This window comes from Drosophila virilis, chromosome 4 (assembly GCF_030788295.1).
Source record: "Drosophila virilis strain 15010-1051.87 chromosome 4, Dvir_AGI_RSII-ME, whole genome shotgun sequence".
NCBI classification, from domain to species: Eukaryota; Metazoa; Arthropoda; class Insecta; order Diptera; family Drosophilidae; genus Drosophila; species Drosophila virilis.
This window is the reverse complement of record NC_091546.1, coordinates 9,986,409-10,004,740: the sequence shown is the minus strand read 5'-3', so window position 1 is coordinate 10,004,740 and position 18,332 is coordinate 9,986,409. Positions and strand designations below refer to the sequence as shown.

The 18,332-nt window shown below is 36.8% G+C and overlaps 1 protein-coding gene and 1 long non-coding RNA gene across 3 annotated transcripts in view; both read right to left on the bottom strand.

The window, feature by feature from the left end:
- The window catches only part of LOC138911246 (uncharacterized), a 144,205-nt gene that overhangs the window by 123,570 nt on the left and 2,303 nt on the right, over nt 1-18,332 (bottom strand). The gene's annotated exons all lie outside the window — the stretch shown is intronic.
- Nucleotides 10,448-11,534, bottom strand: jhamt (juvenile hormone acid methyltransferase). Its single transcript, XM_002052223.4, has 2 exons — nt 10,859-11,534; nt 10,448-10,797 (listed from the first exon to the last, which is right to left on the bottom strand). The coding sequence occupies exons 1-2, from the start codon at nt 11,511-11,513 to the stop codon at nt 10,547-10,549; spliced, it is 906 nt and encodes a 301-aa protein (XP_002052259.1). The 5' UTR covers nt 11,514-11,534; the 3' UTR covers nt 10,448-10,546.

Genomic DNA, 18,332 nt, shown 5'->3' with positions numbered 1-18,332 from the left:
TAAGTTCTCATGTAGAGCTTCAAATATAAGTTTGAAGCAAATTGGACAAAACCTTAAGACAAGAATAATATTGCCGGATTTCGATGCTAAATTGATCTATAGGCTAAACCATGATCAAAATCGCAAGCCTTGTGATGAGATTTGACCGAGTTATGGAGTTATGGCCTATGTCTATAAAGGATTTTTGAAAATCTATTGAGATTTTGCCAAGTTCTGGGGGTGGAAAATTTTAACCTACTTATGTCTCTATATAAGATATTTGAGGATACCATTTCCACAAAAACTCTGAGATAGAAAAAAATATTTCCCGTTCTTGCAGCGTTAAAGGCCCATCTTAGAGAGTATAATCTAAAAGATATGCCAAGGAATGAAGATCTATCGATATTTGATCTATTTTCAATAATATTAAGAAAGAGGAGAAGCTCGTTCTGATGAAAAATATATGTACTCAAAGGGTTCGAAAATATACTCCTTCTGCCTCCTACGTGCATTCACAAAGCCATTAAAGTGTGAAAAGAGTATGTTGAATGTGTTTATATTCTGAAGCTGGGTACAGGGTGACACTTAGTCGGGCACTCGTAGCTAGAATTATTTATATTTGCGTCCCTCTCTCCTTTAGTAAAATCTGATTATAATTAAAATGAATTTAAACTCTTTACATGCCGCCAGAAAAGATGCTTTGATATGCAAATTCCGCTATAAAGTTTTGTTTTGCTTATTTCACTTTTAATGCATAATTCAAAAGTAGCCACTAGGCGCTTCAGTCCACCACAAGGGTTAAGCATCGCGGACTTTACAACATATTTCATATTTCATGGTTTCATGCCCAAATAAATGCAATGAATTTCATCAATTGACTTGATGTGCACATTGACGTCGTCAGAGCTGTCATTACCGACGTGGCAGTCGCTTTAGACTCTACCATTTGCATATAAATTGGTTTTGGGCCCGTGTTTGGTATATTTATACTCTGTATACAAAAAGGGTATATCGGTTTTGTGCAGTGTTCGCTCTTGAATCTAGAAGCTGGCAGCTTTCATATACCCAGGTCTGAACAAGACAAACGGATATCTGCCATAGTTTTAAAACTAAGTATTAAAACTTTATTTTATGGAAGAGAAGATTTATATTTTTTGATGGGCTTTGGATAATTATCAAAACTTATCTTTAATTTGAGTATTGCACAGTCGGTTACACTCGATTGCAATATTCTTACTGTTTTAGTACACTTTTTGTCAACTGCTTATCGGGTTGTTGACATCTGTTTGTTGTTGGCATTTGTAGGACAGAGTATTATCAATGGACCCATTTTTAATTGCCACAATTTGCGCTTAAACGGTTTGGCAATTCAACATGGCCTGCAGCAGGCTTCACCGACACCCATGGTGACAATTATATTCATACAGAGCGATGCAAAGAAGCCCATGTTTGGCCAGCCCTGCCCTCAGGCTTTCACGCTTTTTGGCCTTTAAACGCAACGACAACATAAATATAAAAATATTACAAAAATTCCATCTGGATATAAAATCAAATTTTGAATATGAAACAAAATCTCTTGTCGATCGCCGAGCTGCCAACATCTTTTGCTTGTTGCATACAAATAAATAGAAAACCTTTTTTCGATATTAAAATAAGTATATATAAATATATATAAAATTATTTATTCTCGCAATACCGCAATAAAAAGCAATGGATTATATAGTTTTTAACACTAAATAGGCATCCATTGCCGACTTTAGAATTAAGTTCATGTTCTTCATTTCATACTTTCATTCAAGCAAATCCCCTACCATCTGCACGCAGCCTTGTCAGAAAATTTTATTTAAAAAAAAAAACGTAGTACGCGTTTTTAAAAGCACACAGTCGGGGGACACCAAACAGTATATAAACGACAATGGCTGGGGGTGACATTATTTTTCATGTCGATGCCTAAAAAGACCAAAAGTCGTAGGCTTTCAGTGGTTCGCAACGTTTTGTTTGCCCTGCTGATTCTTTGCATATCTGATGCCAGTCGACCTACCGTCTTCCCCCAAGGGCAGGTGATGCTGTTGCGTTTTGTTTCTATTGTCATCAAGTGAAATTGGCTTTTAATGTTGCCGCAGAGATATCTTAAGAATAATTGTTTTGCGTGTTTTTCTTGATTTTTTCGTTCCTGCTGGCCCCGCAGGTGTTTTTTATGCGAAGCTGCCGCGATTTTTAGAAACATTTTATGTTTGTTAAGGGTAATACTTTTGAGCGGTAAGAAACTGCTTGGAATGTTTTAATTGTACAAAGGTGCTAAACTTTTTACTAATAGCACTTTTGGAGAGTACCTTGGGTTGGAAGACCAACTAGGTAAAAATTAATTTAATTGCGCACTTCAGGACCATAAGGATGTATTATAAATAAGGGCAATTTATATGAATAACTGACAACCTACAACTGATAATAGGTAGCAGTTATTGACTCCTCTAGTGCCGTTCAATTAATTTAATTCGCCATAACTTGAGGTCTATAGAATTTTATGCAAAAAGTGTACAAAAGTTGAAACTAGGCTCAGAATAATGCCATGTTGGACATTCGTTGTCATTGTACTCCTTTTTACTTATATCCTGGATCAATTAAAACCGGATTTATAAGCTGTCAAAAAAATCATTTTATTTATGTTGAATATTTACCTCATTTAAGCAAAGCTTTAAAAGCCTAACACAACTATTTTTAATTAGAATTGTTGATAGTTTGTTATGTTTATTTCCCTTTCCTGCTCAAAAATGAGCTATATTCCAGGTATCTGCAAGTCAATTCCTTCCTACACCCTTTTTTACAAATGGTCTTCTCCCTACAAATTGGCTAGAGTCCAGCTAATTGACTACAGTTGATCACTATCCCGGCAATTTAAAATAGTCACCTAAAAAGGTTGTATTAAGCAAGTAAAACTATGACAGCACTGACCATCTTCAACAATAGATACTAAGTATATGTCAGACAGTCATATAGGTAAGTAATAAAAAAAAATAAAGTATCATCTCTATCAATTTCACATTGTTCCACCCCATAGCCATGAAATTGCTTTCCGCTCGACGCTCCATTCTTGGCCTGGGCTACAAGAATTGTTATCAAGCGCCAAGCGACCCATATAACTGCAGGCCTCGGTGGGAGGGGGGCTTATGCTGAAGCGCCGATGGCAAGAGCAAAAAAATCGCCCAAGAACAGACGCAAAAAAAATATTTTTTTAAAAGCCAATGCGCAAAGTGGGAAATAAAAGGTTTCGGGGTGGGTCTGCATTTGGTTCAGGGTGGGTTCGGGCTTGTCCCAGGTTTGCCAGCGCCTGCAGATAGGCACAATAATTGTATCAAAAGCATATTTTCCATTCTAGTAGAACGAATTTTATGCCTTTTCAATAAACATTAACCGATTTTGGTATTTTTTCATAAAAGACGAACAACAACAGTAAAAGCACATACCTCACCAACCAAATAGAAATCAAGTATAAATGATCTCGTTGAGAGCGCTCGACTAGAAGTTATCCTTTGTGGAGATCCCATAAAAGAATCATATTGATTAGCTAATCCTCGGCATTACTTGCTAGATAAGTTGTCTAAGTCCATTGGGCATTCCGGGTACGATTCATAGGCTAATGTATGATATTATTACTCGAAGCCTGGCCTATTAATTACTATGTGTAGGTACAGGGTATAAATATGGCTATACGCTGGCGTTAACGGCCTAAAAATATGCAATGCTTTCGTATGGCAATCATTCATGCGTTCATTATTTCATAGACTACGAGTTGAGCGAGTCGCATGCCCAGCTCATCCCCATATATAAATACCGTTCAAATATTTTGATTCCTACTTCATGTACGGGAATATGCAAACTTAGGAACCCAAAACAAAAATGGCAATCAATGAGTTGGAAATATTTTTGTTTTTTCCTATAAGCCAAGTATACGCTTTATTTGCTTCTTTTACTTTGCTTTTTTAAATTAAAAATTAAATTTTAAAACAAAATAATAACGCAATGAATGTCCTTTTTTTCCTACATAAAGGTATTTATAATATATCCCATTGCAAATTGATTAAAAAGGTTTTTTGGAAATGTAACAGGAAATGTAATAGGCAAAAAGAGCTATCTCCGACTTTACAGGGCTTATACATTTTTGGTTAGCCTCAATGTTTGTCTGTCTGTCAGTCCAATAAGATCAAGTGACTATTTCTCACGCAGATGGAATTTGTTTTACACGATCGTTAACTAACTAAAATAGATCATTTTAATTTTTTACCTCGGAGCTTATAAGACTAAAGCCTATGTTCTTGCAGAAAGTAGACAGATCTATAATATTTAATTTCTTTTTTCTTAATACCATCTAGGGAAGAAAAACCCAGAACTTCGCTTCACAAGACTATGAGAGAATTAAAATCAAAGGCTTTCGGAAAAGCACAATTAACAAAGTTAAAAAATTGCTGAGCATTAAAGACGTCTCATATTTTGATAGCCAATCACAAGAAATGTAGTTAGCTAGTTAGTTTTTGACGCCGCAACGAATGTTGAGACGCCACTAGTAGAAGGAGGTAATAAAATCGAAGTCCAATTTATCTGATTGGTTTAACATGATTTTGCAAAAGAAAACTTGAATCTTATCAATACTGTTGTTTACATACATCTGTGCATCGATTTTAGCAACTTTCATGTTTTGCGGCATAGTTGAAGCCTGTCCACGGGTGATGCCTACTTACATTGGAGCAATATAAAGATGTAATAGCAACACCCCACATAATTATGCTTCCCCTGCCCTGCGTCTTTTGTAGACGTCGCATCGATTTTGTTCTCAAGTTACGCTAGCTTTTGTTTACAGAAGAATTATGTTTAATGAGAGACCCCGCCGTCGTCCTTGTCTATTGCTGTTACCCTTGTGCTAGGGTTGAATCGTGCGGCTGGGCTACAAAACTGACAATTATAATTACAAGGTCTTAAGTTTTTCGTGAAAATTATTATTTTAATTATGGTTTGGCGGATCGACAGTAAAAACAGGGTTGTAATAAAATCCTATATATTTATGGCCCACATCGAGTGTAACACAGATCATAAATCGCTCCACAATAAACATAAATATATGTATTTGTATTGTATATCGACTTTATACGATTGTCTCGCTAATAAAATCGAAAAAAATCCTGCACAGAAAATAATCTAATCAACTGGCATAATCAGTTTTTATGGACCAATGCTGACCAGTTCGTAACAATCATAATAATTTTTCATACGAACTGAGTTTTATTTGCACGTCAAACACGTTGATAATTTTTATTTGCCGTTTCGCAGTCAACGCCTGCAAGAACTTATATCTCCGTTGCAAATAAAATAAATTTCAGCTGTACTTTTATTTTCCGTGTTGCTAAAAGAGTCTGAGTAATAATCATTTATTTAATGTGTCCCTCGTTTGTTATTTCTGCTGACCTTTCCGAAACGACGACTGGACTTAGACAGGACAGTCAGCAGATGGTCAAAGTTAGATTGGACACTTGCGCAATTTGCGCGTAATGAATCTAATTGAGTTTATCAAGTGGCTACATAATCTTTCCAAGAACCAAAAGTTACTGGTCCCACAACATTAAACAGAGCGTCACGGACACTACGTTGACGAGCACGTCTAATACAAATATGTATTTTCAAAGAGATTCATTTTACTATATATACGCGAAATTAATTTGCTGAGGGTCTCTTGATTTTGCCACAAATTATGAGGTACATTGAAGGTGACAGCTCCAACCACATCAAACATATATATACAAGATTTACAGAAGAATCTGTCAAAAAGGTTATAGTATAGAAAATGTTTCTGTTATTCATGATATCATGTCCAATTTCGGCGAAACGCACCAAATCGAACTCTATATCATACGGCTCTAACTGGAATAATAAACTGGAAAAATGTATGCACTTTAAAAGAACGCCAATCCATATATCTAAAAAAAAGTATTCAATTTTCAGCGTGATATACATTCCTTCTTATATACTTTTTGAGCAGAGAGATAATAAAAATCTTAATTTTGTTTGCCTTTAACATGATGACAAATATTACATTTCGAAACGCCCTCGTATGTGTCACCTGTTTCATCCGAAAGAAATTGCCATGTAAAGGCTAACAACTCAATGTTGTTGGCTAACCAACTGTCAGGGTAAGCTCTGAGTATGAAACCGCAAGTGCCCTTTTTGTTTATAAATTCGATAACAAGAAGCAAGCTCATTTGCCAGCTATAGAAACAGAAGCATCCATTAAGTAGCTGATTACAATTCAACACATGCTTAAAAACAATTGACATAGGCAATTAGAAAAATTACTGTGTAATTATAAGTAGCAAACCACAAACGTTTGCAGAGACAGAACAACTCGGGAATATGGCATATCGTCATGGCCTTTTCTGCTTTCAATAGGATGGGGAATGACACAGACCACGGCCTGGCAATGAAAGCAGTTGTCCAGTTGACCGCAAAATATGCCATAAAATTCAAGTCAATTTTATGCCAGCGGCAAAGCATTGAAATCGAAAAGTGAAGCGTATTGAATGCCAAATTGAAATTAAATTGAAATTTGATTGGACTTACCCACAAAACGAGGCAGCAGACCCGCAGGCAAGCTTGGGGGCTGACAGAAACGGCTGTTCACAAAATTGTTGCAATTAAATAAACATAAAATGTCAGCGACTTGGAAAATAATGCCAATAACTAAAACACCGTTACGGATCGGAGGCCGTCCACTGAAATGGGTGCCAAGCACTCGCTACAGTTTGGGAATTCTTGCGGTCTTTTTAAACAAACCGCAGGTGTTGCATACATTGGCCAGCTTTGCATTAATTATGATGTTTTGTGCAGCATGGAACTCAGCTCCGAGGGCGTGCAAACTATTTGCAGCATAAGCCACCATTGTCATGGTATGAAAATTGTACCATACTTTGGGCCAAAGTAATTTTATTGCCATGCACAGGAAGCTGCATAGACGACGCCATCGTCGTCATCATAGTGCTATGGAGTCATGGGAGCATGCATCGTGTGACCCGTAAACTTTACAGTTTCTTTGTTTGGACTTAAACCAACGAGCTTACAGTTATTGTTATACCCTGACCCCATTGAAAACGGGTACGAAGGGTATGATGTTTTTGCGAATATCTATGTATTAGGCAGGAACGCGAGACCTGAACCGAAGTAGTTTATGCGATTTTCCGTCTTTTGCATAATATTAATCGTTTTAAGACAAAAGTATTTAAGCATTTCTTTAAACTTATATGAGGAAGATTCAGATTATTCACATTTTTACAAACTTTTGTGTTTCATGTTATAAAGTTAAGCAAGAAAGCGTTTCCCATAATACAAGGCATTTTGGAATTTGTATAGAAGGAAGCTAGGCTCATGGTATCTCCTAGTCAGGCACTACCGACTAGAGTTATTTTCAGTGTTGTTGCTGTGGCAAATTTGTTGCTGTTATTATTATTTTAGTTGGCTGCTCTACTAGTTTTTGGAGTCAGACGGTGTGTGGGGATCGTAACTGAACGAAGAAAGGCCGCATAAAATGTTATTGTAAAAAACTATTAAATTTCTCAAGAGATGAAAATATGATTAAAATCGATTTATTAAAAGCCACCGTTGTTGTCGTTGCTGTACCAAAAAGGTCCTGCACGTATATACGAACATATGTTGCCAAAAACTTTATGCCAGAAATAGGCAAAGGGCTCTTTCACTCAACTACTCATTAAAGAGCGAAGATGTAACTGTTGCCGAGTGAGCACTGTGGATACGTAATACTACAGTTCAGGCCATAATCAATATCTAAGTAACTCATCGATTATTATTATTAATATTCGTAGTAGAATACTAAAGAAAAATTAGAAATAACTTTTCCGTTCCGTCGGGAGGCTAAGAAGGAGAACTTTTGCCCGAATACTCTCCCTCTGCTGGATCTGCCATCTGATAGCTGAACTGAGTTTAACATTTATACAATGTAGAAAATAAAAGGATTGGCAGTGCACTTTTTGGAAGGTTAGAGGTATCTTAAGCATGTGCAAGTGCATTGCACGTTTCGTGCCAAATTACAATACTATATATTGTGGCTAAAACATTTTATAAAATATATAATGCATATGCAATATAAATTGTCGCATACAAAATGGTTTGGTTTCCCCACTGTGCATCAAGCATTGGCTACGCCCTCACGGTTCGAACAACTTGAAAAACAAATTTACTATGTACACTTAATGTCTAGACAAAGCCTCCAATTACCTTATCCGATTACACGAAGATTTTCGCAGGCAACCCAACGTAACCCGTTGACCCGGCATGCCTCGTATTACTGCCGTCCCTTTGGGCCCATCTCACATTGTCGTTGTTGACGTCATCAAAAATGTTTCAAATTATTTTAGGCAAAAGTAATAGTCTCAAACCTGGCATGCCAAAAATGAAAAGGAGTGAAAAGCACTTAAGTGCCTCGGCCAGGACTTGGATTTTTAAATGAAGTGCTGCAGTGATCGCGTCGTCCTTGCTATTTCCGGTATTGTTTTCGTTGTCCCATTTTGCCCCCATTTCGTCTGTCATGCTGCACGCAGGTGTAAAGTTAAATCATAAAATGAAATTAAAATAAACCAAAGCCGAGCAAAGCAAACGTAATGAAGTGGCCAAAATGAAAAAGGATTTTCTTTGCTTTCCCGCGAGTCCGGGTTAAAAACGTTGTGCATAATTAGCTTAGCATAACATGTTTTTTACTTTTAAAAGAAAAATTAGTTGAAAAATTCATAAGCGGAGGGCGGGTATGGCAAACCCTTTCAAAATTTTATTATTGGCCCGGCCGAATAAAAAAAGGTAAGCAAAGTAGCAAAAAAATGCGCTGCATATTTCACCATATTGCAATATTATTTATTAAAATTCTTATTTCCTACACAAGAATGGCACCGTAACACAGCTGGATATTTAATTTGGATAGAACCACATGCATTAAGCTAATAATAACTATATTCAAGGAAATGTCCTATGACTAATGACAACAATATCCATTGAAAGACGAAAAAATTTCGTTGGGTCAAAAGTTCAATTTTAAATTGTTATTTTAAATAATCAACGTATAAGAATTTGGTTGTGAATAGAACTCATTCGTCTTTAAGCCAACCGAATTAGCCGAACAAATGATGCAAGAGAAACCAAATGCCAAGCACAGTCTCCACCACGGTCGGGCAATTAAACGACGCCCAACCAAGCTGCTCCCACTGCTCGCTGGCATTTCCCTCAGGCTCTTCACCAGTGCACGCAGCGAAGCAAACGGAAAATTCATTACAAACAAATTAACAAATAAATCAAATTTCAATACGAAAATTTGTGTTTGCGAAAACAATTTTGAGTGGGGTTCCGGAAGATGTTGTATGGGGTATCACAAATCGCATGCCACGCCCAAACGCTTCGCACATCCCAAAAAATAGCGATGGGGCACAACTGACAGCCGGCAAATCGTCTAAAACTGTGGCTGAAGCTTTCCACTTGAGAAATCATTTGTCTAAATTAATTCCTGTCGTTTACATTTGCCAGAACAGAACAGCAACAAAAATCAAAGATTAAGACAAACATTTACTACTTCTAACCCACCACCAAAGGGACCCAACAAAATTGATAAAACCGGCAGGCCTTGCCTCGAAGCTGTCCAACTCCTAAACTCTAAATGTTATGGTGCCGCTTGCTGTTGCCTCACGCCTTCCTCTCCATGATAAATGACATGATGCGCATTTGTTGGATCAACATTTTGCCGCCGTCGCGTTAATAACTCATTTGAAAATTCCGCCGACAACGTTGCATACGTACATTTTTGCCCGAAAAACAATTAAAATTGTTGCCGTGTTCAGCTTCAGGTAGCGGATAATTATAACTGCTAAATTCTATATTGTATGATATCCAAGAGTAACAGGATTTCAACCCTTTTACAGCCTCAGCTCTCATAGCGCCTGAGTGGCACGAACTGTTGGCTGCTGCCTCTGTTGCAACATTTTTGAGAGCTCATATCACGTGGAAGTCACGCTGGCAGCAAAAATTAGCGTAGTAGTTGGGTGTGAGGGAATTCTTTTCAATAATTAGTATGTCAAAAACAGGCATTACTTAAAATACAAACAGCGATTAGATAATCAACCTGACTCCGAATCTTGAACATTTTATTAATGTGACGGTTACGGAAAGGAAAAGGAAGAAAGGAAGAAGTGCTCTGGTCAGGAGTGGCCGACAAGGCGATACTCTTAACCTTTTTCTACCAAAATGGATAGAGTGGCTATAAATCTTGATCCGCATCATTAGACGAGTCGGACCTACACGATTTTTTTGACGATTAACGATTGCTCAGAAACGGGGAAAGTTATCGAAAAGCGGCAACAAAAACGTAATACCCTTTTTAGCCTTTTGCAGTGGATGCACAGTATGAAAATGTCAAACAATATGTTGAAAATTCTATAATATTAATAGTTTATTTTTAGCTACTACATACATACTTACATTGATCAAGCTACCTATCCTCTTCTATTCTGCCCTCCCATCTAATGTCTTTTTATTTAACACCTTTTGTATTAGAAGTCTCGCTAAACACATTGCGTATAAACTCTGGCGACTTGCGGGCATAGGCAACGACTAGTTTATAAGGCGATATAAAGCGATCTTCTAACCGATCTTTTTCGCAATCGATTTTCTGATCTTCTTTAAGGTTCATAGAGATAACAATGTCAACAAAATCATCCAGGAACTCCTCGTGCAAGGACGTTGGAATACGCTCCAGAAAAGGGCAAACGGCCTTAACATTGTCTAAAGAAGTAAGTAAATTTTTTTAAAATATTTAAATCAAACGGAAGGGTACCAGTCTCACCTTTTAATGTGCGCACACCTTCGTAGACAAAAACCTCGCTTCGCAGCTCGACATTGCGATAAACGAAGCCGGCTTCGGTTAAGAGTTTATCGAAGTGTTTGACAGGATCGTCGCTATAATGCAAGGGGGAAATGAACTGTTCCACATCTTGCATAAAACCAGCCCATTTTCTATCAGTTTGCAGCACCTTGTATACTTCATAAACTGGATTTGTGGCCAGAAAGACAAGTAAGCAATCGCCACCTTCATTTCGCAGCAGATTGTAAATGTTATGCAAAGCGGTCTGCAGATTTTGTACCCAATGCAAGCAGTAAAATGATGTGACGTGATCAAATCGGCCCTTGAGCTGATCAGGCAATTGTTCACAGCCAATGTCCAGCACTTGAAACTGTGTTCGTGCGTAACGCTCGTATAATTTGTTCGCATAACCCACCATCTTTTTTGAGATATCAGTGCCAACTAGCATCTCATAGCTTTTCGGTAGAAGTGGGTGCACAAAGTCCATTAGCACATTTCCTGGTCCTGACCCAACATCCAACAAACTATCCTGCCCATCGGATCGCCACTGAAGAATGGTGGCGTACTCATCCAATATGAGCTTCGCATCGTGACGCTGCACCTTGTTGGCGCGTTGGTAGAGCGAGGCCAGGTTCATTGCGCCCACTGATATCGGAAGCATGAATACACTGCTTTTATAGCCGTTTTTAGATGCGCAGAGAGAATAGACAATGTCGTCAGCGATCTGTCGCAGCTTTGGTGACATCGCCGCTCAATGTCGGTTTATTTTTGAAGCTTCGAGTGAAACAAGTCTGCTGCCCTGTCTTATTTTCTAATGTTTTAAATCTCTCGAATTTCAAACCAAACAAAATTGTAATAAGATGCATTCAGTTTTATGATGTTATCTTATCTTTCTATTCCATTAGAAGACGATTTTAAAAACTCCCCTAAAGGCATAGTATTATGTTTGCTCTTTTTCGGGAATCAGTAATTTTTGTACTATATTATACTTATTTATTAGAAGTCGTGGTCACAACCCAAAACTAGATACGTATTTTAATTTCTCTATCTCTGTCTATACGGCAAATTCGATGTCTTATAGAGAGAATTTTAATTAAATGTCAGAGAAAAACGAGCTAGTGGACAGATGGACATCATTGCCTGCTAATGCTGATCGAAAATATAAATAATAAGATGTAGGAATACATCCCTGGCAATGAGTACAGGGTATAACATATAAACCCACATATTCTAATCGATTATTGATGCACAACGCTAAACATCACAAAAGCATTGGCGACCTCGTTAGCTTTGCTACATTGAAAATCGGACAAAACAGTTCAAGTTCTAGGTCATTTGAGATTAACAACGCTTCCTCTTGACAAACTCGAGCCACGTAACACCCCATTGAAATGTAAATCGCACTATTTACATATGTACTTTTTCGACACTCGCTTATAAAGTGAGACAAGTATCAATGTTGCAGTCCGGTACAGCCGAATACGTAATACTCGATCGCCGTCCAATAACAGGTTAAAACTGGCCATCCGCCAAATTAGTTAAGCCATATTGACTTTACTGATTTGCTCACGAGCTACATTTAAAATTTGACTCTTAGACTTGGAAAGATAACGATTTTCTCGAAACTGACAGAGACATCGATTTTTATGGCTTGCGTGTAGACGTGAGCTACTCTAAAGATGGATCCCAAAATATGTTGCCTGTGACCAAATCAGAAATTGACCTTATAATCTTCACTAAAGATCGATCCAGAAAGGAGTCGTGCAAACTACAAAAATCATCTTCATTCATTTTGCGGATTATATACAAATAGGTAAGAAAAGCCAAATGCGATAAGTCATGCTCATTCAACTAGTCCACTTCCACTTTTTATGAAATTAATAACTTTTGGTATTCAGACCAAGCATATTTCGAATATGAGAAGAGCCAAGGGCACCAAGTATGGTATGTAGGTACTACTATAGCACACGCAGATCAAAATAAATTTCAATGTTCGACAACCCCCCGTGGTGTACCCAAAATTAAAAAAAAAAATGAAAAAACTCCTTTCGTGTTTGTGCATTGGGTATGTACGGCTATTCTTAGTTGGTTAGAGGCACCAAATCTATACAGTTCAATCACCTTGTTTAAGGTACTGTAGGTCGTTCTATTTTAGTCCTAATACCAAAAATAATATAACATATATATTGGTATGATTTTACCTCGACTTTACATTTCACCCTATTTGGCACTCGAAACATAAATTCATTAAAGCATTCCATTTGCCCGTAAATGCATTAGTGTAATTATTGTCGAGCCGCACATACCGTGAGTTATGCTTATCTGCCTTCAAATATGTCACATATGATGACGAGGACCGCGTTTGATGTACGATACTAGAGTAGTGGAGCACCCGCCAGCAGAGTGACATCAAAAAGCCTTTGCCTTTGTTTTCCCATTTATGCATTCCTCGCGCTGCCTAATGTATGGGCGTTACAGCTAGTTAATTGTATTCAGGGCAATGATAGCAGTGTTCTCTTAAAGGGGTTTTATGGAAGATTCGTTTTGGTTGGCAGCAGTACTAAAATTAGCTAGAGCTGTTGATTGGAGGTTGCGCATCGTATTGACTGAGATCCGTGAAACGTATTACCTATTAGAAGCTGCATAATCTGATTTTGGAAGCTGTCGATATCCGGTAATAATATTTTTATTGCTGAACTCTTTTTGCTGGTACTGTCGACCAAAAATAAATATCAGTTAATGTCAAATTTTTGACTAACCAGAAATGCTTACAGATTTAAGCAAGAAATATGGTAATATTATCTCCCTCTTTGCTCTAAACAACGAGTTCTTGAACAGTTGATTTCAAAATTTTATTTAGTTGTATCTAATTTGCAAACAGAATTAAATTTTCTGTTAGTGCGTTTGTTGAAACTGATTTATGTTCCATAGGCAGAAAGCAACATCATTTAATATTTTCTTTTTCAATATGTTAACAAACTGCATGAAAATGTTTCCATGTTCGTAAATATGCTATGTTTCTTTTAGTTTTGTATCTTAAACTCGAATGTTCTCATTCAAATCAATCAAAATTTAGTGCCAATCCCGTAGCCGTAGTAAGTCAATTAATATTTGGGCCCATTTTTAGGGGTGGTGCGGGATACAGCATGTATGGTATGAAGTTAAAATAAGATTATTGTAGGAATAGTGTTTGAAACTTTTGAATAAGGTTCAGAGTATCCCTTGTCGCGCACTCTCGACCTGAGCCCTGTTGATGTTGTTGCTCATATTGTTGCACGCACAAAGTCGATAAACAAAACAAGAAATGTGTAACAAAAGGGTTGAGATTTCCTTCTAAGGTTTATAGTTTTCTGTGCATAAACGAGATTTTAATGTTCCATAGGGGAATTCCAGCTATATGCATAGAGGCAGCGGGTGAGGCCAAAGACAGAGGGTGGACATGGATTTAAAATACAAAGTAAACGGTGATTTGTTGATATTGATTAGTGCGAACTTGCCATAAGGGTAACGAAACGAGACCAGGGGAGCACGGTTGCGAAGCAGAGACAGATGCTCCTTGTGTGTATCTTAGGAGGAAGCCACAACTTGATGAGTATTTAAAAGTTTTCCATTGTGTGTTTGATGAATATTTAATTAAGCATAAAAGAGCACGAGCCAGACAGTAGTAGCAGGAGGTAGAAGTAAAATGGGCACTGATAAAAAAAAAAATGTAACAAAAATAAAACAAACAAATCAATTTACGCGTTTCCTTATGCGAAAAGGACAAAAAATATTGGTTGCATGAAAATTTCCTCCAACTATATTATTTTATAAAACTGTTATCATCATCTCACATACAAGCCATTGAACAGGGACAGAAAGTGTGCTTATTAATTCATTAAAAATTACTTGTGTTGTGTTCAATTGGACTGGAAACAGAGTGCCTGGGAGGAGCCTGCGAGTGCAAGCAGCATTTGTGGAGGGAAATAGCTTGTTTTTTTTTTTTTGACTGTTCATTAAAAGTAAAACAAAAAGAAGCAAAGGGGATACTTTAGCCACATATAGCCAAAAGCGTGCGAATGTTAATGGCAGTCCATACCCGCAGCCATTTCATATACGGTTTCACAATTCTTTGTATATTAATTTGTTTTCTCTTTGTTTCGATTTTGTGGCGCTGAAAATTAATTAAAAATTACATGAATGAACGTTGAAGGATAATGAGCCCCTAAGCTGATTTTGCCCAGGAAATATTTTAAGAAAAAATTGTCGACTGCGCGCCAAACGAAAACAAAGGGAGGGAAAAAAGTACTTACCACGTACTCAGCTGCTATACAGGTATTCGGCACAAGCAGCAAATAAGAAAGAAAGAAAGAAGAGCAGCAGTGAGGCGTTTTGCTACATTACCCTTTCCGAGAATATTATACTTTTGTTACGCATTTATACAGGCCGTTTGTATAGAGTATACAAATACATCTTTGATCAATATCAAAGTCAGCGTCAATATAGTCAGTTTGTGAAAATGAAAATTGGAAATTTACTTTTTGCTAGGTTCATAAAAATGTTTAATTGTAAAAACCAAACTCACACAATTGGGATGAGTATTCTAAATTTCTTTTACCAAGTTAGATATGCACACATCTACCATGGAAATAATAAATCGAAACAGCATTCGTTATGTGTCCGCAAGGGTATTCATTGCTCGACAACGCAAAGATAGATGTTCTTTGTTGTTTTTATTTAATATCGACGAAGCATCGAATAAAAGGACTGTTTGGGAATTGAGGGGAGCGAAAAATTGAAAAATTCTCTTTTGACGCACAAAAATATTTTTATAAAATAATTAAGTTTGCTTTTTGTTTGCTGTAAATTATTTTTAACTGTGTGAGAAGGAAACAATAAACTTTCAGAGGCGATTTTCTTGGAGAGAAATTAAATCTGATAGCGATACCTATCTGAATTTAAAAATTCTGTCTGTAATTCAAACAAACAATGCCATTTCGTTGCAAACCAGAGAGCGACACATAACTTTAATATATTACAGTAGATAGTATAAATAGCTTTCGTAGCATATTATAGCATTATGTTTGTCAACGTAAGGTTTTCAAAAGGATCAACTATGGGCTGCCGCACAGTTTCTAATTTTAAAAGACGGTATACCAACCGGGTCTGGCTGGGACAAGGGTTTGACTATATCAAAGTCACTGAATAAAGAACTTTCAGTGGATATGAGGTGCAGCTTGACATACATATATAACACTTGTGCATCTATGACTGAATGCGTGTTATGATACCTGAAGTAGTCTTAAAAATCATCTGAAAACAGATCGGGGAAAATCGGTCTAGTCAGAAGTAGATACCATGAACCCTCTGAACCCAAAAAGACATATTTTCGTAAAAGAAATTAGAAATTGCATATACATGTGCATACGTACATTTATACACCCTTCGTATTATAGAATGCAGAAAATTATGATTATTATTATTTGAGTCTCCTTACGGACAGTGAATAAATCGGATAAAAGCAAATTTCAGCAATCCCCATACAAATTGCCATAAAACTCAATCGAAAGCCAATTAAAATAGAGGCCTTGCTTAAGGGCTTCCCAACCATTACCCTTACATTCAGGTAGCCATTAAAAACTTTAATTGAAAATATCACATTATTTTTCAGTTAACGTCAGCAGAAAAGGCTAAGTCACAATGCCAGCTATAGACAGGGCATTCTGACTATAAAGTCAACTTGCAACATACGCCTTGAAAGACATGCACGAAACAATCCAGAAACCCAAGTATATTTTTGAGTCATGTTCTTATTGACTAGAACAAAAAAGCTGTCTTCAGCTTACAATCATTTTTATAATATATTTAAGGGATCAGGACATATTAATCAGAATTTGCCACTATATAATTATGTAAAATTTTAAAAACGTTTACACGCCTTTAAAAATCGTAAAAGTTTGCTTTCTTATAACGTATGCTGCATATATCATATCATATTTAGTATTATAAAATAATACAAAATCTGTTTTCCGACACGAGTACGTCGTATCACGCGCCCAATTCCCAATATGGATACATATTGCATACATTTATGTACATCAATAGAGAAACAATGACTTTCATCTAGAGTAAGAAAAAACCTCGTGCACAAGAAAGTTACCCAATTAAAATTGTAATGATGTGGCGTTTTCTGAAATTGTCTTAGACAGAAGTTGTCGCCAGTTTCTGGTAAAAGAACTTCGTTGTCGTAAAGTAGCTGATATGGCATTAAAACGGCAACACGTCTAAATGGAGACGACATAGGCATTAAGGATAAACAAGGATTCAGAGTGGACACAGCACACACACACACACACACTTGAGACATACGATGAAACCCAACCCAACTTGGACACCCCCAATTTTCCTCTTCATAGTTTACAATCTTATTATCTTTGCAGGCATCTCAAGCCCTAACACACGGAGCTGGTCCCAAAAATATACACCACATCTTGCAAGGCAATTAAAAACCTTCCACAGGCGTTGATGTCGTTTTGCCCCTTTTCGGTTATTTGCTGGCATTGTTATCGCCCTGCCCTTTGGCTGATTATGTGGTGTTTGAGGATCGTTTATTTAACATATTTTGCATAAAATTCACTTTTCATAAGAAAATTACAAGCTTTGCTAACCGGCAAAATAGTAAATAGCTGGGCTAATAGTTTTACTCTTTCTTCACCTTTGGCTAAAATTATGTTTAATCACGTTTTATTTTCCACGCTGTTTAAATCAAAATTTAAAATAGAGCTTGGTAAATATGTAATTTTCACAATAATAGTTGGAACTAGCTGTGAATATTGTCCTCGCTTACAATATTTACATTTGAATATTCTTAGCCTTGTTAATTTCATTAAATATTCAAATTCTTGGGAGAAGTGGATTTTCTGAAATGTGTTTGAAGTTTGTTGGAAAAATCTTCCTATTTTCCACTTTTTCTTTGGATTTAAGAGTTATTACGATAAATTCAATTCGGATTAAACAAAAATCTTGTACCTATAACACCTTAGTCCCCAACTTTTTACCCAACCAAAATATTAAAAATGTATAATAGCTCTATCGAATTGGACTATACATTGGGACATAACTCTAGACTACCATCGAATAGCCCTTCCCAAGCATACTTATACCCTGAATCTATGAAAATGAGTAAGAGGGGTATATTTGTTATCTGCAAAAGTAAGTAACTCTTAATTTAAAACTTAGGTCCTCCTAGTGCCAGTCCACTACAAGTTCGATAAAAATCGAAAGCAGAAATTTTGGGAGACCTCGAAAAATATGATTGGCCGATCATATGATCGATACATTCATAAGGTTGTCTCGGTCAAGAGTCCCTATCTGTTAAATACGTTTTCACAATATATATATATAAAATCTTTTCCCTTGTTAATGAGTTTAGGGTATGAAAATGAGTGCTCTCGAATATAATTTTAATATACTGTTC

Bases quoted from the DNA above. Each gene is read 5' to 3' on its own strand.
- jhamt (XM_002052223.4), bottom strand. From the start codon at position 11,513: ATGAACCTGGCCTCGCTCTACCAACGCGCCAACAAGGTGCAGCGTCAC. The intron at 10,798-10,858 runs GTGAGACTGGTA...TTACTTCTTTAG, and splicing joins AGGTGTGCGCACATTAAAAG to ACAATGTTAAGGCCGTTTGC.